At 36.6% G+C, this 17485-nt stretch overlaps 1 protein-coding gene across 4 annotated transcripts in view; it reads left to right on the plus strand.

Annotated features, from left to right (window-relative positions):
* LOC131044703 (serine/threonine-protein kinase GRIK2) overlaps positions 1–17485 on the plus strand; it is a 115771-nt gene that overhangs the window by 30726 nt on the left and 67560 nt on the right. For 3 of the 4 annotated variants that reach the window (XM_057978086.2, XM_057978087.2, XM_057978085.2), the window contains exons 2-3: positions 6710–6784; positions 6909–6953. In XM_057978086.2, coding sequence (XP_057834069.1) covers positions 6710–6784; positions 6909–6953 — 120 coding nt within the window. The remainder of the gene's footprint in view (positions 1–6709; positions 6785–6908; positions 6954–17485) is intronic. The other variant, XM_057978088.2, reaches the window with a different exon arrangement.

Consider the following 17485-nt stretch of genomic DNA (forward strand, 5'->3'; position numbering starts at 1 on the left):
AATGTAACATCCCTACTTACCTCAACATACCTTTGACCTGGGATGTATATTCTGAATGCCTTGGAGGATTCATTGTAACCGACTAGAATGCCTTTCTTTTTAGAGGGTTCCAGCTTGGTTCGCTTTTCTTTGGGCACATGAACATAAACAGGACTTCCAAAGATTCTGAGGTGATTGATGTCTGGTTTGGATCCTATGAAGGCTTCTTCAGGGGTCATGTTCTTTAGAACACAGTGAGGGCATCTATTCTGGATATATACTGTTGTTCTGGAGGCCTTTGCCCATAGGGAGGTCTGCAAGTCTTGATCGTGAATCATAGCCTTTGCAGCCTCCACAATAGTCCTATTCTTTTTTTCAGCAACACCATTTTGTTGAGGATTGTATGGAACACAAAACTCCCTCTTAATTCCCGACTCAACACAAAAATCATAAAAGCTCATGGAGGTGTACTCACCTCCATTGTCAGATCTTAAACATTTAATTCTTTTACCAAAGTAGTTTTCAGTTAATGCTTTGAACTCTTTGAATTTACTTAGGACTTCATCGGATTCTTTAGATTTCAAGAAGTAGATCCAAGTTTTCCTAGAGAAATCATCTATGAAGATTACATAATAAAGAAATCCACTAGGATATGCTATAGACATAGGACCACATAAATCAGAGTGAACAAGTTCTAGTTTGTCTTTAGCTCTATTTTCACTTTTATGAAATGGACTTTTAACATTTTTACCTATAGCACAACCTTTACAAGTGTTATCATGGATTTGACTGAGTTTAGGCATACCTTTGACTAACTTTTCAAGGGATGGAAGAGCTTGATAATGCAAGTGTCCAAGCCTTCTATGCCATAACTCACAGGATTCAGGAACCTCATTAATGAGTGCTTGGATAGGGTTAGTAGAGAGCTTATAAAGACTATCATATCTATGACCAATTATACGAGCAGATTTAAAACTAGATTTCTTAGGCCATGCAAGAACTTTTCCATCAGAAAATGCAATTTGATAACCTTTATCTTCTAGAGCAGAAATGGAAATTAGGTTTCTTTTAATTCCAGGAACAAACAAGATATCACTGAGGTGCAAGGAAATACCAGAAACTAAATTTAGAGAAGTAGAGCCAGAACCTCTTATCGAATAACGAGCGTCATCACCAATTACTACATGAAGGCTAGTATCCTTTTCTACTAATTCTGAAAGTTGATCACAGTAGCCTGTGATGTGTCTGGAGGCACCACTGTCAATCAACCAAGTATTGCTATCTGAAGGAACACTGCTAGACAGAGCAGAGATGAATAAAAAGTTATCATTTTGTTTTGATACTTCATTTAGGTTGGCTTCACTTTGGTTAGGGTTATACTGACATTCTTTAGCATAGTGACCAAATTTGTCACATCTAAAGCAACGAACACGCGAGGTATCTCTTGGTTTCTTCCAAGGGTGTTGGGAACTAAATGGTCTGGATTCCCTATTTCTTTTTGGATAAGATTTCTTCCAATTTCCCCCTTTCTTGCATTCAGTTGCAAGCATGTGATGATCATCTATATGGGAACTTTTGGTTTGCCCTCTTGTGATGAGGCGAGACTCTTCTTGGATACAATCATTTTTAAGGCGATCAAGGGTGGGTAACTCAGTCCTACCACTTATGGTTTGGATAAATGACTCTCATGAGTGAGGTAGACCATTTAGGGCAATCATGACAAGGTCTTTATCTTCCATGTTATGGCCAATTAAACCTAATTGATTCTTTAGTTCTGAAATTCTTATAAAGTAGGAAATAACAGAATCTTCTTTTGCCATTTTGATATTAAGTAGTTGTTGTCTTAAAATAATTGGCCTGCTGAGATTGTTAACTTCATATGTACCTTGTAAATGGCTGAACATTTCCCTTGCAGTGGTAAATGAGGCAATAGAGGTGACTAGGTGGTCTTTGATTGAATTAATGAGAATCTTCCTGGCCTTGACAACATCCTTTTTGAATTGTTTTAGCTTGGCTGCATTCGTAGGTTCAGTTAGCTCTTTTGTTTCTATGAATTGGAGAAGATCTTCTTCCTCTAGAGCCAACTTGATTCGAACTTTCCAGGCAGTAAAATTTAGAATCCCATCAAGCCTATCTTCAACTTTCAGCACCATTGGCCTAACCTGAAAATGAGACATCAATCTGGAAATAAAGGAGCACTGAATTTTGAAATCTGAAAGTTGATCTAGCCTATAGCTCTGATACCATGCTAATTTTAACACTTTCAAATTGATATAACTTAGGATTAATAACTTAGTTTCTAATTAGTTAGTTTAACTAAAAGAAAATGGCAACATAGAAATGAACAAGTTGAGAGCAAGACACAATTACCCTGGGAAAACCTCCTAGGAGGAAAAACCCAGCCAGAAAAGATCCTTAGATCTGATTATGGATTATAGTTATGTAATCACTACAACACTTATCTTTGGTATTTGTAGATTCAGATGTTGCTGTCCAGAAGGTACCTTCAACATTCACTTGCTGTCATATGCAGAATAGATACTGCTGCTCCCTTCTTCAGATTATAGGCTTCTAAGAATTATGCTGTGTATGACCCTTGAATTGACAGTCCTTCAATTAGTGCTTTGCTGGATATTGATGGCTGGTAGACCTCCAATTAGTTTGCTGTGCAACCTCCAATCAGCTTGCTGTACATACCCTTGAATGTTGCCAAATACCCTAAGGTGAATTTCGCATCTTCAAATGGTGAATGAGGTTGCTGCTTGAAGTAGACTAAAGTTTGCATCAGATGGGAGAGCTTGTGTTTTTGCTTGAGTGAGTAACAAATGGATCTTGATCTTTTATTTATATGGAGCGAACCTCCTTAACTAGGTCGGCTTTTCCAATAATTAAACTTTTAATTATTTTCCTTTTTAACTGCCTTGTTAATAGGGTTGGCCCTATTGGATAGCACGCTGAGTGTTTATTTGATGTAGCGTGGGGGATAGGGCCACGTTGGAGGGAAGAGGGGCCAGCCCTTTTTTTTTTTGGGGGCGGATTCCAATGTTGCCCAAGGCAATATGAATCCGCCCTTCCCTAATTAATATCAACAACCACAAAATGTGAAGGACCAAAAAGAGATATAAATTCATCCTTCCTGAGAAGAACATCACAATTAAGGTCATACATGTGTCAAGTTTCTATTCCTCATAATATACAAATTCTTTCCTTAGTATTAAGAAAAATCTATAATAACAAGCAACAATAAGACAAACTAATCATCTCCTTACATTTACAAAGTGATGCATGGGAGAAACTCACGAACCTTTCCAACTCTAGATTCAATGTTTACAAGTTTAGTTCAAAATTGTAACTAAGGTAATATTAAAGTTGCACAACAGAAGCTAATAGCATCATAAACTCTAAAGGTTGATTTCGATTCAATAAACGCTAACTTTGCTTGAGGACAAGCAAATTTTGGGAGGGGCAGACTGTCATGTCCCTGCCATGACAACCATTCTCGCACAATATCGAATAAGATAAAATTGTATTGTTTCAAGGCTTCACAATTTTCTGAAACTCAAATTGAACCCCAACATCAATCTGGCCTTACGAATGATAGATACACAACAATTTTGGCTTATATAATTGTTATCTTGTTATCCACTGAGGCATCGATCTTATTATTATTAATGCTGCAGTGATTTCAACTGTGATTAAGACACTGAAGGAATCCATCAGCCACCTAACCCAACATTGATACATAAATACATATCAGCGATAATGAATAGGAGTATATTTTATTAAAGTATTAAGGAGGTGTGATTATACCAGCCGCAGGTCTTTATTAAAGTGGCACAGCTGTAGGGAAAGATTTAATAAAGTAAATAACACTTAATAATCTAGTCAAAGGAAGCGATCAAATAGATCTTAGATTAGTTAATAAGTGGAAGGGACACCACTCTTGAGGGAAGGGTGATCGCCTAAAGAGGCACAACTCTTCAGCAACAAAAAAGGGATATTTAAGAAGGGATGTTGATGGAAGACAGGTGGGCATTAAGAAAATCTGAAAGGCATTACAGATTCAGGTGGTAGATACATAATCGACCAGCACAAACACAATCAGATCGAATAACAAGAAGAATTAATTCCATAAGTTTCAGAGCAGCAATCAAAGCAGAAGCAAATACCAGTTCCAGAAGTGGGATTATAGCAGATCTCTAAGTATATCATATTACTACTGTCAAAACTAATATTCTGTGGTATGTCTATTACATTTATATCCTTGTTAATCATGATAATTAGATATATATGTGTATACATGTTGATCGTGCGTAATAGAGAATGCTTAAGTATATGTTTATATGACAAAATATAAGAGATGCATACTTGCAAAAATGTTTTTGGATTTGATTGTGTCAAAGATTTTTTGCATCAATGTTTTGGATCACACTCCGTGATCCATCATCAGGATGATACAAAAGAACATAAGGAGAAAAAGGGATGAGTTGCCGACCAAGAATTAACTAAAAAGGAGGGGGGAGAGGAAAGGAAAGGGGGGGTGGGTGGGGTGCTACACAAGGAATAAGGCACCTAATTAGACCTAGAAAGAGAAAAGAAATAAAAAACTAAAGAAGAAGAAATGCATACTTATCTGAAATACATCTTGGAGGAAAGGGCCTAAGGTGTAAGCAAAAAGGGTTTGAGAGGGCTAGGTAAGTAGGCCATCCTAGAGTTGACCATAATTGGCTCCTAGGACCAGAGGGCAATTACGTAGAAGAGCTAAGGAGCCCACTTATGACATCCGCCCAACTCCGCAAGATGGCGCTTGTCTTTAGGGAGATGAGACATTGATGGGGAAAGTAGGTACAAGCCGCTAAGAAAGCAAGAGGGCTGTGGTAAACATCCACTCTTGGGTTTAGTGTAGAAATAGTTTTGGGTGGACCCATCACGTCTCTTCCACCAAACCCTAATATGCTTGTATAGTATTATTGATAGTATATGAATATGATGTGGTTTGTCTAACCTAATGATTGAACCTATATATATGTTTGTATATGTTGCTCATGTTATGATTGCAAGATTCAAATCCAGGATTGCCTTGTTAAAGGGATATTTACTTGGTAAGATGTTACCCTAACCCTAATTTGTTGCAATTGTGATTCTAAGACAAATTCTAGGGCAAATTAGGAAGGGGACATTACGACTCTGCAATAAAGGCACTTGGTGGATTACAAAAGTGCTAAATTTTCATTCATGGTTAGACCCCTGCTCAACATAATTGGGTAGGGTCAATATATCTGCTTTGAGCATTCTTAAAAAGAATTTCATTATTTTACCTGACTACATGAATCTGGCAACAATACTAGCAAACATCAACACGTCTTCGCTCAACATAAGTGAGTAGGGTCAATATATCAGCTTTGAACATTCTTAAAAAGAATTTCATTATTTTACTTGACTACATGAATCTGGGAACAGTAATAGAAAACATCAACATGGCTCTAGCCCCTCTTTGAAGGGTTGACTTGCATATTTGTTTTTACATGAAAGAGATGCCTAATTTTCAATAGAAAACTAATTTTCATTATCATATTTCTTTATGATCCATGTTTCTTCATGTACACCTCCATCCAACAAGGAGACCTAGAAAGAGAGATGATATCCTAACATTATCAAGTCCCAGTAAGATCATTCTATCAGAAATTTAAACAAAACATGATGTAATCCTTCTTTCATGCATATCTTGCAATACTTGTTATAAACCTTTATTTTTCCAGTCTTGCCATGGCAGGAAGACTCTGATGGATGACCCACAGACCTGTATTTTGAAGGATGATGTTGAACCTTATACAACTTGACATGTTTTTGGTGTTCATTCATCAGTTCCCAGTACTGTGTACTCTCTCATCTCTTGTTCAATATAGGGTACATCTAAATGTTAAACTTGATTTTCTCATACAAGAGATTAGTTTCATAATCATGATTTGAAAATAAATTTATTAAGGCTTCTTTTTGGTCTTGAATGCCTAAGGTCTCAAGACTCAAAATTGCAGTATAAATGGGCTGGTTTGGAGGATCATTTTGTTCTCTTGAATAGTTGGAACATAAGGTTTACTTTATAGCCCTCAATGGATTTTGGTATAAATCTTACCAATTGAAAACATTTTTCCTTTTCAAGTCATCACCAAGCTTGCATGTTGTGCGTGATCTGCATAGCTTTGCTGCTCTGTGCAGTAATTAGAAAAGATTTTATTATGATAGGATACTTCCAATGTATTTAAAAGAAAGAATGGAGGACAACAAAGAGGAGAATATTATGATGGTGAAAGAATGGAAACTTGGATGCATCAGAGAAAGAAATTTTCAAAAAGTAGATACAGTGGGGACATAACATGCTGGTCAGAGCTTAAGAGATACGAGCAGTCAGTGACAATGAACAAAGAAGAATCTTAACATACTTCCAGTTTTTGATTCTGCCACACAATTTAATTTTCTTAGGCATTATCATTGCTTGTGGTGTTCTATTCTTGCTGATTTGAGTTTGAATTTTGATACAATAGTATAGTTTTTTGGGTTTGTGATTTTGATAGTTTGTTGTTACCAAAACTGAACGGATTAACCTTTACAGCAGTTAATTTTGTATTGAAATGAAATATGAAGTTTACAATTAGATTTTGTTGCTTGGAACTTGGTAGCATTTGTTTGATGCTCAGGGCAGTATCCAAAGAAAAGTTTTATTTGTTTGCAGGATTTTGAAGGAAATAAGATGATCAACGAGTATGTTCGTGAATGCAAAATTGGGAGTGGAAGTTACTGTAAAGTTGTAAGTAAAAGTCATTTGCTTGTTTAAAATTTAAAATTTAGCAGAAAACTGATTGATGATCTGAGTTGATTATGAATGATGTTTCTGTCCAAGACCTAATATTAAGAACACTGTCCATATTCAGGTTCTCCACCGTGGTAATAAGGATGGAAACCTGTATGCAGTCAAGGTATGTAGTATCTGGAAATGATTTTTTTTAAGTTATGACTTGTGGATTGACATATGCCAATGATATTATTGAAACATGTAGAAGGGAACAATTCTACTCATTAGATTGAGAAAACATTTTTTTACTTGCAGATAAATTATAAAGATTTCATATAACTAGTAATGATCATGCTTATTCAGTCTTCGTGTGATGATCCATAAATCTATTGGTTCAGAACATGGCAGTGTTGGTTGAAAATTTTGTACACCTGAGAAGATGTGCAAAATTGTGGTTTCAGCCACAGTGTGTGAGTATAAAACTCTCCTAATTTAGGGAAGGCTCCTCCTTTGCTTTCCACTTTAACAATTCATAAATAAAATCTAATTCTAAATCTATTTTAAATCTGGGCGAAACTCTTTCTTGTTCTCTATTTTATTAGAAAAAGACACTTATTCTTTTATCTTCCTTGAGAAAAGAATCACAGCTGAAAGCACAAATGATTAATGAAGTAAACTAAATAAAGAAGCAAAGTTTCCATAAAGGCACAAAGTCATCCGTTGCTTCTCCAGGATGGGAAAATAGAAAGAAAGCTCAAAGTCTTCAACTATCTACTCTCCTATCAACCTTTTTAGATGATTTTTTGGTAACCAAGCATAGTATGTAGCAACTCAAAGTCTAAATATATGATGCACCTCTTATACACAAACATAGAAAATAAAAGCAGTACGAAATCTGCAAGTTACAAGTTACCCCCTTTGCTTGAGCGTCCTACAATAGTTTCAAACTTGACAAGAAGCTCAAAGTCTACAATATCAAATCTAAAAACCAATTTAAAAATCCAAACGCAATAAACATTTCAAAGTCTGTAAGATTGAACTTGAATCCCTCTTGTATAACACCTCAAAATTCACAATCAATCTCCAAAAAATGTCGTCACATAACACCTTGAATCAACACAAAGTTTGAAAGCAATTTGCCTCTTTTAACTGATTACAATCTGATTTACAACTAAGCTCAAAGTCTTAGAGTGCACATACAAACTGGTAGAGTCTTTTTGCATTGCCAAAAGATATCGATTACAATAGACCCCCTCAAGTATTTATAGGAGAGGAGTCTTGAGAAAAAGGCTGGAGGATCCTAACTAACTTGAGAAATTCTCCCAACCACCATGGCTTATTCCAACCACAGTCCTAATTTAACCCAACTTGTAGTTGCTTTATATGTAATTACATTTTACAAAAGTGCAAGTGAAAGTGACACTTGCTGTAATGCTCGCCAAAATACCTTAGAGAAATACACTAACTAACATGCAAAATAGAGAGAGCATTTTTTTTTAAAACATCACATGAACTAATGCAACATAAACATGCTCATCAACATTATATGCAAGCGGACATAAACACAGTTACGTCATTAACATCTATCTTCCCTAGGGTATCTCAACACCATTACTTAAACTAAACACTTAACATTTCTTAAACACGATAACATATTTATTTCTATAATCCAAATGTAGTCTAACTTACTATGATTAATTCCTTTCACACAATCACATTTGGTTCATTTCATTAACCTTGTATGATTGCAACCATCTATGAATATTCAAACCATCCCATGAGGTTCATTTTAAAGCACCAATACCAAATGTTCCTTGTTAAGCGGAAAATCGAACCCTAGGTGTTCCCCCACTCCAAGGAGAGAGAAAGGTCGTCACTAGGATTGACGGTTTTCACTTAGGAGAGACTTTACATTCAAAAGAGGGGTTGAAACTCACAAGATCCAATCCCACACAATGCAAGATTGAATTCTAAATGAGTTTCAAGGGTTGAGACATCAAGGATACCCTCTTTTGTAAAGAATGTAGATAGAAGGATTGAACTAGGAGTGTATGTAAAAGTAAGAAAGATTCGCGTGTAGACGGAGATAGGGATACGGGATGAAGCTACGGACCTGAAATTAGCAGTAAAATGTCGAGACGATGCTGTCCTGCAAGTTTGAGCGAAAGTTGATGGGACGATGGCGCCCGGAGTGCACACGGTCCTCCGAAAAATCTGCGAAACGAAGGGGGATTTGTTCGTCTCTGCACAAGGATTCCAGATCTTCAATTACAGCTGCGTACCTGCAACCTACACATAGAAAAGAGAGGACGATTGGGGGGTTAGGGATTAGGGGTTTGCCTTCAGGTCAAACCCCGGTTTTGGAATTAACCAAGAAATGAGAATGCTGTAAATGTAAATGTTTGTAATGTAATCAAGTACTGATACCTTGTTGTAAGAATGTTTGTATTCTTACATGCGAAGGTGTAATGATGTTGTATGTTGTATGTTGTAGGTGATCTCCTCTTCAATGTTTGAATCCTTGTCTTGAATGCAACACCTAGCCTTGAATGGAGACTTAGAATGCTCAATTGCTTGAAGGGATGCTTGAATGCTTGAATGTTTGAATGTTTGAATATCGCTTCCGCCTCTTGCACACATATGTTTTTCGCCCCCTTTTCTTTTCTCTCTTTTTCTGGGAGGGGAAATGTAGTTTATATACTTGTCAATTAGGGTTAGGAGACTGATTTTCCCGACCTTAAGCCGACCTAGGAGCATTATTTCCAAATTGCAAACTTGAAGACCCGATGCCCAACAAAAGACCGGGCCCAAAATAGGGCCAGGGACCAGGGCGCTGGGCGCCATGGTCCCACCTATCGGGACAGCAGGGTGCAAGGAGGATCAGGCCAAGGTGCAGAAAGATGCAGTTTTTGATGTCGTAAACAGGTTTCGGGGTCTCCATTCAGGTTCAACGTTGCGCCGCCATCGTGAAGACCCAAATGCAATCGAAATTGCAAGTGTCGCAATTTTACGACGCTACATTCCTGTTAAGTTCTTTCAAAATTCTGTGATCAAAATAGTAGAGATGGAGATATGATCTGGAAGTTGTATTTTATCTGCTATAGCATGTTTTAAAGATGCACCACACTTATCAATTTTAGTGTGTACATCCTCCTCAATGTAAGCATGCTATATAACTGGATGAGGGGTTACGTAGTGAAGAGATATGTCTTCCCACGTGGGAAGACACATCTCTTCCCTACGTACCTCTCACCATAGTATATAAACTAGTCACCGTTTACTTACCCGATCAGAAGGAGTGCGACTTGTTTAAGAATCGCTTTACCACTCGATACCATGAACGGTGTAACCGTTGGTCAAACGCGATAAGTTAACTTTGGTTTTATTTATCATTAGTTAATGTTAACATATTAGTATATGTAATCAAATATATATATATATATATATCTCGGAAGCATGAAATAGTACGACCGATGTTACAAAATTAACACTCCCTCTTAACTAGGGAGGACACATTTCATGTTAGAGAAAACATCACAATTCATCCATTGATTGTGAAGAGAGGAGATATCACACCATAGTGATATTCAGAGATATGGTTCAACAATGAATATCAAGTCTCATGATACTCACCATAACTCATAGTTATCAAGTAAGGTATGTGCATTGGCATCAAGTCACATGATGCCTACCATACTGATAATGATTTCATGGCATGTCCACGAATATTATGTTCATAATATTCACCATGAAGATCTCTATCATAATTATGGTTTATTTAATGATATCAACCAATAGATATCTACCATAATGCCTCAGAGATATATATACTATCATGACATGTCCACAGATATCAAGTCACATGATATCCATCAAGATAGTTAAATTGATAATTGTAAAATCGTCACCTTACAATATCAATTTGAAACAAGTGTTCATTATTGAAAAGTCGTCACCCTTCAATAATGTTCATAGAAGGCCCATGCAGTCATGGAGTCACACACATGACAAATAAAAGAGTTTACACACTAAGCATCTTTAAATATATTAGTATATCAAAATAAATGAGACTCTATCTCAAAATTAAATAACATTTTTAACCATACCAAGTTATCTCTAAAGTGTTTAATCTTGATCCTGGAGAGAGGCTTGGTAAGAATGTCTGCAATCTGATCACCTGTACTAATATAATTCAGCTGGATCACATTCCATTCCACCATATCTCGAACATAACGATAAGGAATCTCAATGTGTTTAGACCTGTCATGAAATACTGGATTCATTGAAAGCTTGATGCAACTCTGATTGTCACAGTAGATGACAGTAGGATTTAAGGGTTGACCAAACAGTCCTACAAGCAATTTTCGGAGTCATACAACTTCTCTTGCTCCCATGGAGGCTGCAATGTATTTAGCTTATGTAGAACTCTGAGCAACTGAAGACTGTTTTCTACATATCCATGAGATCATTCCTGATCTTAAACTGAAGCAACAACCTGATGTGCTTTGCCAGTCAACTATGCTCCCAGCCCAATCAGAATAAGTGAATCCATGTAGGTCAAGTTCTACATGTTTATATTTCAAACCAAAACCAATAGTTTCTCGAAGATATCTCAGAATATGCTTTGCAACAACAAGATGTATTTCTCTGGGTTCACACATGAACTGAATTAGTGCATTTACAACATAACATATATCAAGTCTTGTGTTTACCAAATACATCAGAGATCCAATAATCTGTCTGTAGAGTGTAGGATCTGGAAACTTTGATTCTGCAGCTGTTTCCTTTAGCTTGTGCAGATTTGTCTCCATAGGTGTGGTCATGGATCTACAATCCAACATTCTAAATCTCTTGAGTATATCAATGGTGTATTTTCCTTGATTAAGGATTATACCATTTGCTTGCTGCCAAACTTCCAATCCAAGGAAGTAGTGACGAATTCCTAAATCTTTCATATCAAACTCAGAGGCTAATTCTTTCTTACATCGAGAAATACAATTATCCTCTCTAGTGATTAGTAGATCATCAACATAAAGAATAAGAATTAATAATTCACCATTGATTATCTTGTAGTAGAGATTTGGATCTGCTTCATTCTTGAAAAACCCTAATTCCAAGAGATAGTGATCAATTCTTTCATACCATGCTCTGGGGCCTGTTTCAATCCATAAAGAGCTTTCTTTAATCTACAGACATGTGATTCAGCCTTATGAATCACAAAACCTTTAGGTTGCTCCAAATAAACTTCTTCTTCAATCTTACCATTCAGAAAAGCAGTCTTGACATCCATTTGATGGACTTTCCATCCTTTAGATGATGCAATAGCCAAAACTGCTCGGACAGAAGTGTATCTGGCAACAAGAGCAAATGTCTCTTCATAGTCAATACCTTCTATCTGTGAGAAACCTCTGGCAACAAACCTTGCTTTGTGCTTCTTAATGCTACCATCTGCTGCATGTTTGATTTTGAAGAGTCATTTAGAAGATACCACAGATTTGCCTTTAGGCCTAGGCACAATATCCCAAACATCATTTTTTAGAATTGACTGATACTCTTCTGACATAGCATCTTTCCAAACTTGATGCTTGAGCGCATCTCCAACACCAAAAGGTTCTGCATCAATGATCTCACTCATCAAGACAGTATAACTAGAAAATAGGTTAGGTCTCTTTCTTTGAAGGTCCCCTTTGGAGTGCAATATAATTTTCAGCTTCTTGAAGCATCTTTTTAGCCCAAAGTGGTCTCTTCCTAGTTTCAGAATAATTTTCTTCTAAAGGTAAGCCTTGAACTTCATGCTTAGCATCTTCAGGGGTCTCCCTCTGAATCTCAAAGGTGGAATCCTCATCCAAGCTTGTAGGAGGATCTTGGTGTTCTAATTCATTAGAGCTTTTGGACCTCCTAAATGCTATGTCTTCCTCAAAGATGACATCTCTGCTTAGTTCAATTTCTCTTTGACCAGGTATGTATATTTTGTAGGCTTTAGAGGTTTCACTATACCCAACAAATACTCCTTTCTTTCTAGAAGGTTCTAACTTTGACCTCTTTTCTTTGGGAACATGAATATAGACTGGACACCCAAAGATCCGGAAATGACTCATGTCAGGTTTGTTGCTAGTAAAGGCTTCTTCAGGGGTTTTATTGTCAAGAAGAGAATGAGGATATCTATTTTGAATGTACATAACTGTCCTAGATGCTTCAGCCCAAAATGAGGTTTCTATATTTTGGTCAAACAACATAGCCCTAGCAGCTTCTACTATAGTCCTATTCTTTCTTTCAGCTACCCCATTTTGTTGTGGGTTATAAGGTACGGTTAACTCCCTCTTAATCCCAACATTTATACAATAATCTTTAAACAGTGTATTCCCCCCCATTGTCTGTGCTTAAGGTTATGATTTTCTTACCTGTCATATTTTCTACAAGAGCTTTGAATTCCTTAAATTTAGAAAGGATTTCCTCAGACTCTTTGTACCTCAGAAAATATATCCAGGTCTTCCTAGAATAATCATCTACAAATATTACATAATATAAAAATCCCCCTAATGAGCGTACAGACATGGGTCCACATAAATCAGAATGAACTAATTCTAATATATTTTTGGATTTATTGTTGTTAGAATTAAAAGACCTTTTAGTATTCTTTCCCAAGGCACACCCTTTGCAGGCTCCTTCAGATTTTTGACTTAGCTTGGGTAAGCCGATCACCATCTTCTCTATCTTAGGTAGGGCATGGAAATGAAGGTGCCCTAATCTTTTGTGCCAAAGTTCATTCGAATCTGGAGTCTCATGAATCAAGGCTAGAGGTGGAGTGGTGCAAAGTTTGTAGAGGCTCCCTTATCTTACTCCAATGGTGTGGGCTTTCTTGATGGTGGAGTTCTTTGGCCAAGCAAGTACCTTTGCTTCCATAAAGGTTAATCTGTAACCCTTATCTTCAAGTGCAGAAACTGAGACAAGGTTTCTCTTTATAGAACTCCAGTCAGCTATAGGGATATGCCTGACTTTAGATTGATATTGCAGGTTCCTATTCCCATAACTGGATAATTTGAGTCATCACCAATTGTCACTTCTTCATTTGAACTTTCCACAATTGTATCTAGGTGCTCACGAAATCCAGTGATGTGTCAAGATGCTCCACTGTCAATCACCCATGTGTTGAAATTGGAGGTGACTTGACTTAAGAGGGTTGAGTAGAAGACTAGCTTCTCAGAATTACTCCCTTTCTTAATTTCCACCATTGAAGCTGCTTGTTTGATCCTGTCTGGACACTTCATTGCATAGTTCCCATATTGGTCACATCTGAAACATTGTACTTCAAAAATGTCTCTCTTCTTCTTTGAAGACCTCTTCCCATTTGAGCTATTGTCCCTCTTTCTCTTAAAGTACTTTTTCTTTCCTTTCTTGTGGGAATTAGAGTTTAGAACTTGAATGTTTTCATTACCATTGTTTTGTTTTATTCCTCTTGTGACAAGCCAAGATTCCTCTTGAATGCAACCGGTTTTCAATCTATCAAACTTAGGAAACTTAGAACGAGCACTGATTCCTTGAATGAACGATTCCCATGAGGTAGGAAGTCCATTTAGGGCCATCATAGCAAGTTCTTTGTTGTCTACTAGATGTCCAATAGTGGATAGTTGATCCCTAAGCTCAGTGATCCTCAAGAAATAGGATGTAATTGTTTCTCCTTTATTCATCTTTATATGGTGTAGTTGATTCTTTAGGGTGAGGGCCGTGCTAGTGTTATTGATTTCATAAATGTCAGCTAGTGCTTTGAACATCTGAAAGGCCGTCTCATATTTATAAATAACTGGTACAATGTGGTCTCTTACTGAATCCACAATTATCTTAAGGGCCTTCTCACTGTCCTTGCTCCACTGAATTTTCTTTGTATCATCAGAGGGTTCAGGAATTTCACTTTTGACATGGGAGTCAATTTTATTTTCTTTCAAAACAAGCATGATCCTGAATTTACAAGATACAAAATTTGATGCTCCATCTAATCTATCTTCAAACCTAACTCCTGTTACCATTAGGATTATGGGAATGTGATCTTAGTAAGAGCCTGGTGAAAGTTTATGAGATCATTATAGAATTTTAATATGATCTTCCTTAACTTCGCTCTGATACCATGTTAAGTTCTTTCAAAATTCTGTGATCAAAATAGAAGAGATGGAGATATGATCTGAAAGTTGTATTTTATCTGCTATAGCGTGTTTTAAAGATGCACCACACTTATCAATTTCGGTGTGTACATCCTCCTCAATGTAAACATGCTATATAACTGGATGAGGGGTTACGGAGTGAAGAGATATGTCTTCCCACGTGGGAAGACACATCTCTTCCCTACGTACCTCTCACCATAGTATATAAACTAGTCACCGTTTACTTACCCGATCAGAAGGAGTGTGACTTGTTTGAGAATGGGAAGACATATCTCTTCACTCCGTACCTCTCACCATAGTATATAAACTAGTCACCGTTTACTTACCCGATCGGAAGGAGTGTGACTTGTTTGAGAATCGCTTTACCACCCGATACCATGAACGGTGTAACCGTTGGTCAAACACGATAAGTTAACTTTGGTGTTATTTATCATTAGTTAACGTTAACATATTAGTATATGTAATCAAATTTATATATATATATATATATATATATATATATATATATATATATATATATATATATATATATATATATCGGAAGCATGAAATAGTACGACCGACGTTACAAAATTAACAGTTTTTAATCCCAACCATTCATTTCTCTTAGCATCAATTAACCATTTCAATACCATTTACCACATTATTAAACCATAGCAATATGAACTAATTACATCATCACAAGCATGGCACTAAGTACACATCCATAGATTCAATATCCATTATTCTCATTATTAATCATTCTCAAGAGACACATGATACATCATTGTTTCCCCTAATAACATCTACTAGATACATGAATACCATGTATTTTACAACAATGAACATAGTTCTCAAATACAATTACATATACATGTCAAATGAATCATGTACAATAATCTGCTCCGAATATCCATCCACGAGCTGAAGAGATAAGAGATCCACATCCACTCAAGGCATCTAAGAAAAGCATCCCAATGGAAGAAAGGCACCAACCACCCGACCATGTGGAACCAAAGGAACCACAGCTTGTGCTAGGAGATGACACAAGATCCCACACACACTCTAGATCTAAGCTGACACCTATCAAGTAAAGAGGAAACAACACTAACACAAACCAAGGAAAGCATACTAAACAACCAAGAAACTTCCAAAAGTGACTCAACAACAAGACATAAGGAACTAGGACCAACATGTAAGGAAAGAGTGTCATCACATGCTACCACATAGGATACACATGGAAAATCATCTCAGCCTTTGAGGAAATCAAGGTAGTACGGTTTACCCGATTACCAGATCTACCACCTCACTCCGGTCTTCGTTCCATGAGGTGGGTATATCAAAAGATTCAAAACACATTTATTATCTTGCTTAGATCAGTTACTCTATGCAACCCACCTAATATTAATTATTATGTTATCACTTATCAATTCCAATGGAAAACTTCCAATGAGCTATCCAAACGGTATAGACCTCGGCTCTATTACACAATAATCCTAGCAGTTTATTCCTTGTGACCTCGACAGACTCACAGAAGTCCACTCCCCCTAGTCATGCATCTAGGCCTTAACAACACAAGCAATCAAACAAAAAGGGCTTCACAAAACATAATCCGGTAACCAAGATCTCCATAACATGGAATATCACAATGCACAAAAAGCCAACATCACAACCATAACCAGCCAGTACCAAATGAAATCAAAGAGCCCAACATCACAACAAGGTATAGCACATCTTGCTAAATTTTGCCAAAAGGCGAAAGCCATTTTTATAAGAAAACCAAAAATACAAAAGTTCAACTAAATCAATAATACAACCAGAATTATCTCAGGATGCTTAGAAAACATAGATTCAGCCTTTGGACAGACATAAAATTCAATTGCGAAACCTAGAAAATGTCGAAAAGTGACTCAGAAGACAAAATAATCAAAACAACATAGAATAGCGCATATGTTTAGCAGAGTAGCGCATTTGTCTAACCCTGTATTACATATGTAAAACAAAATGGCCCATATGCTACATTCTGTAGTGCATTTACCAAATCCTATAGCGCATATACTAACAGTTTTAGTGCATACACAACAAACTTAGAAAACACGGAAAAAAGGACTCAAATACGATCTCAAATCTAAAATCACTAAAACATAATTAAGTTATGAAATCAAGCAACGCAATGATGCCTAGAAAATACAACTTAAGGGTGTAATCAAATCAAAATAACATAGATCAAATAGGAAGAATTCTCCATTCAAAACTTCACAGCAATAACCCAAACTTCACAAAAAGGGAGTCGCTGACAGTCTGTCACAGCCCATGCGAACTCAAAATAAGATAATACTCCATCAAAACCACAAACAAACACATTCCAATCAAATATCTCAGAGAGAAGAAGAAGATTCCATCACAGACAAAGATACAGAGCCGTATATTCCGACAACAACCATATCCCCAAATTTATTTTTTCCCATTTCTAAAGTTAAAGTATAGGATAAAATCTTATGCAAGGAAATATTTTACGAGCCAACTATACAAAACTATATTGATGAATTACTTTCCCCAAATTCCTGAGAATACATAGAGA

Source organism: Cryptomeria japonica, chromosome 3 (assembly GCF_030272615.1).
Source record: "Cryptomeria japonica chromosome 3, Sugi_1.0, whole genome shotgun sequence".
Classification (NCBI taxonomy): Eukaryota; Viridiplantae; Streptophyta; class Pinopsida; order Cupressales; family Cupressaceae; genus Cryptomeria; species Cryptomeria japonica.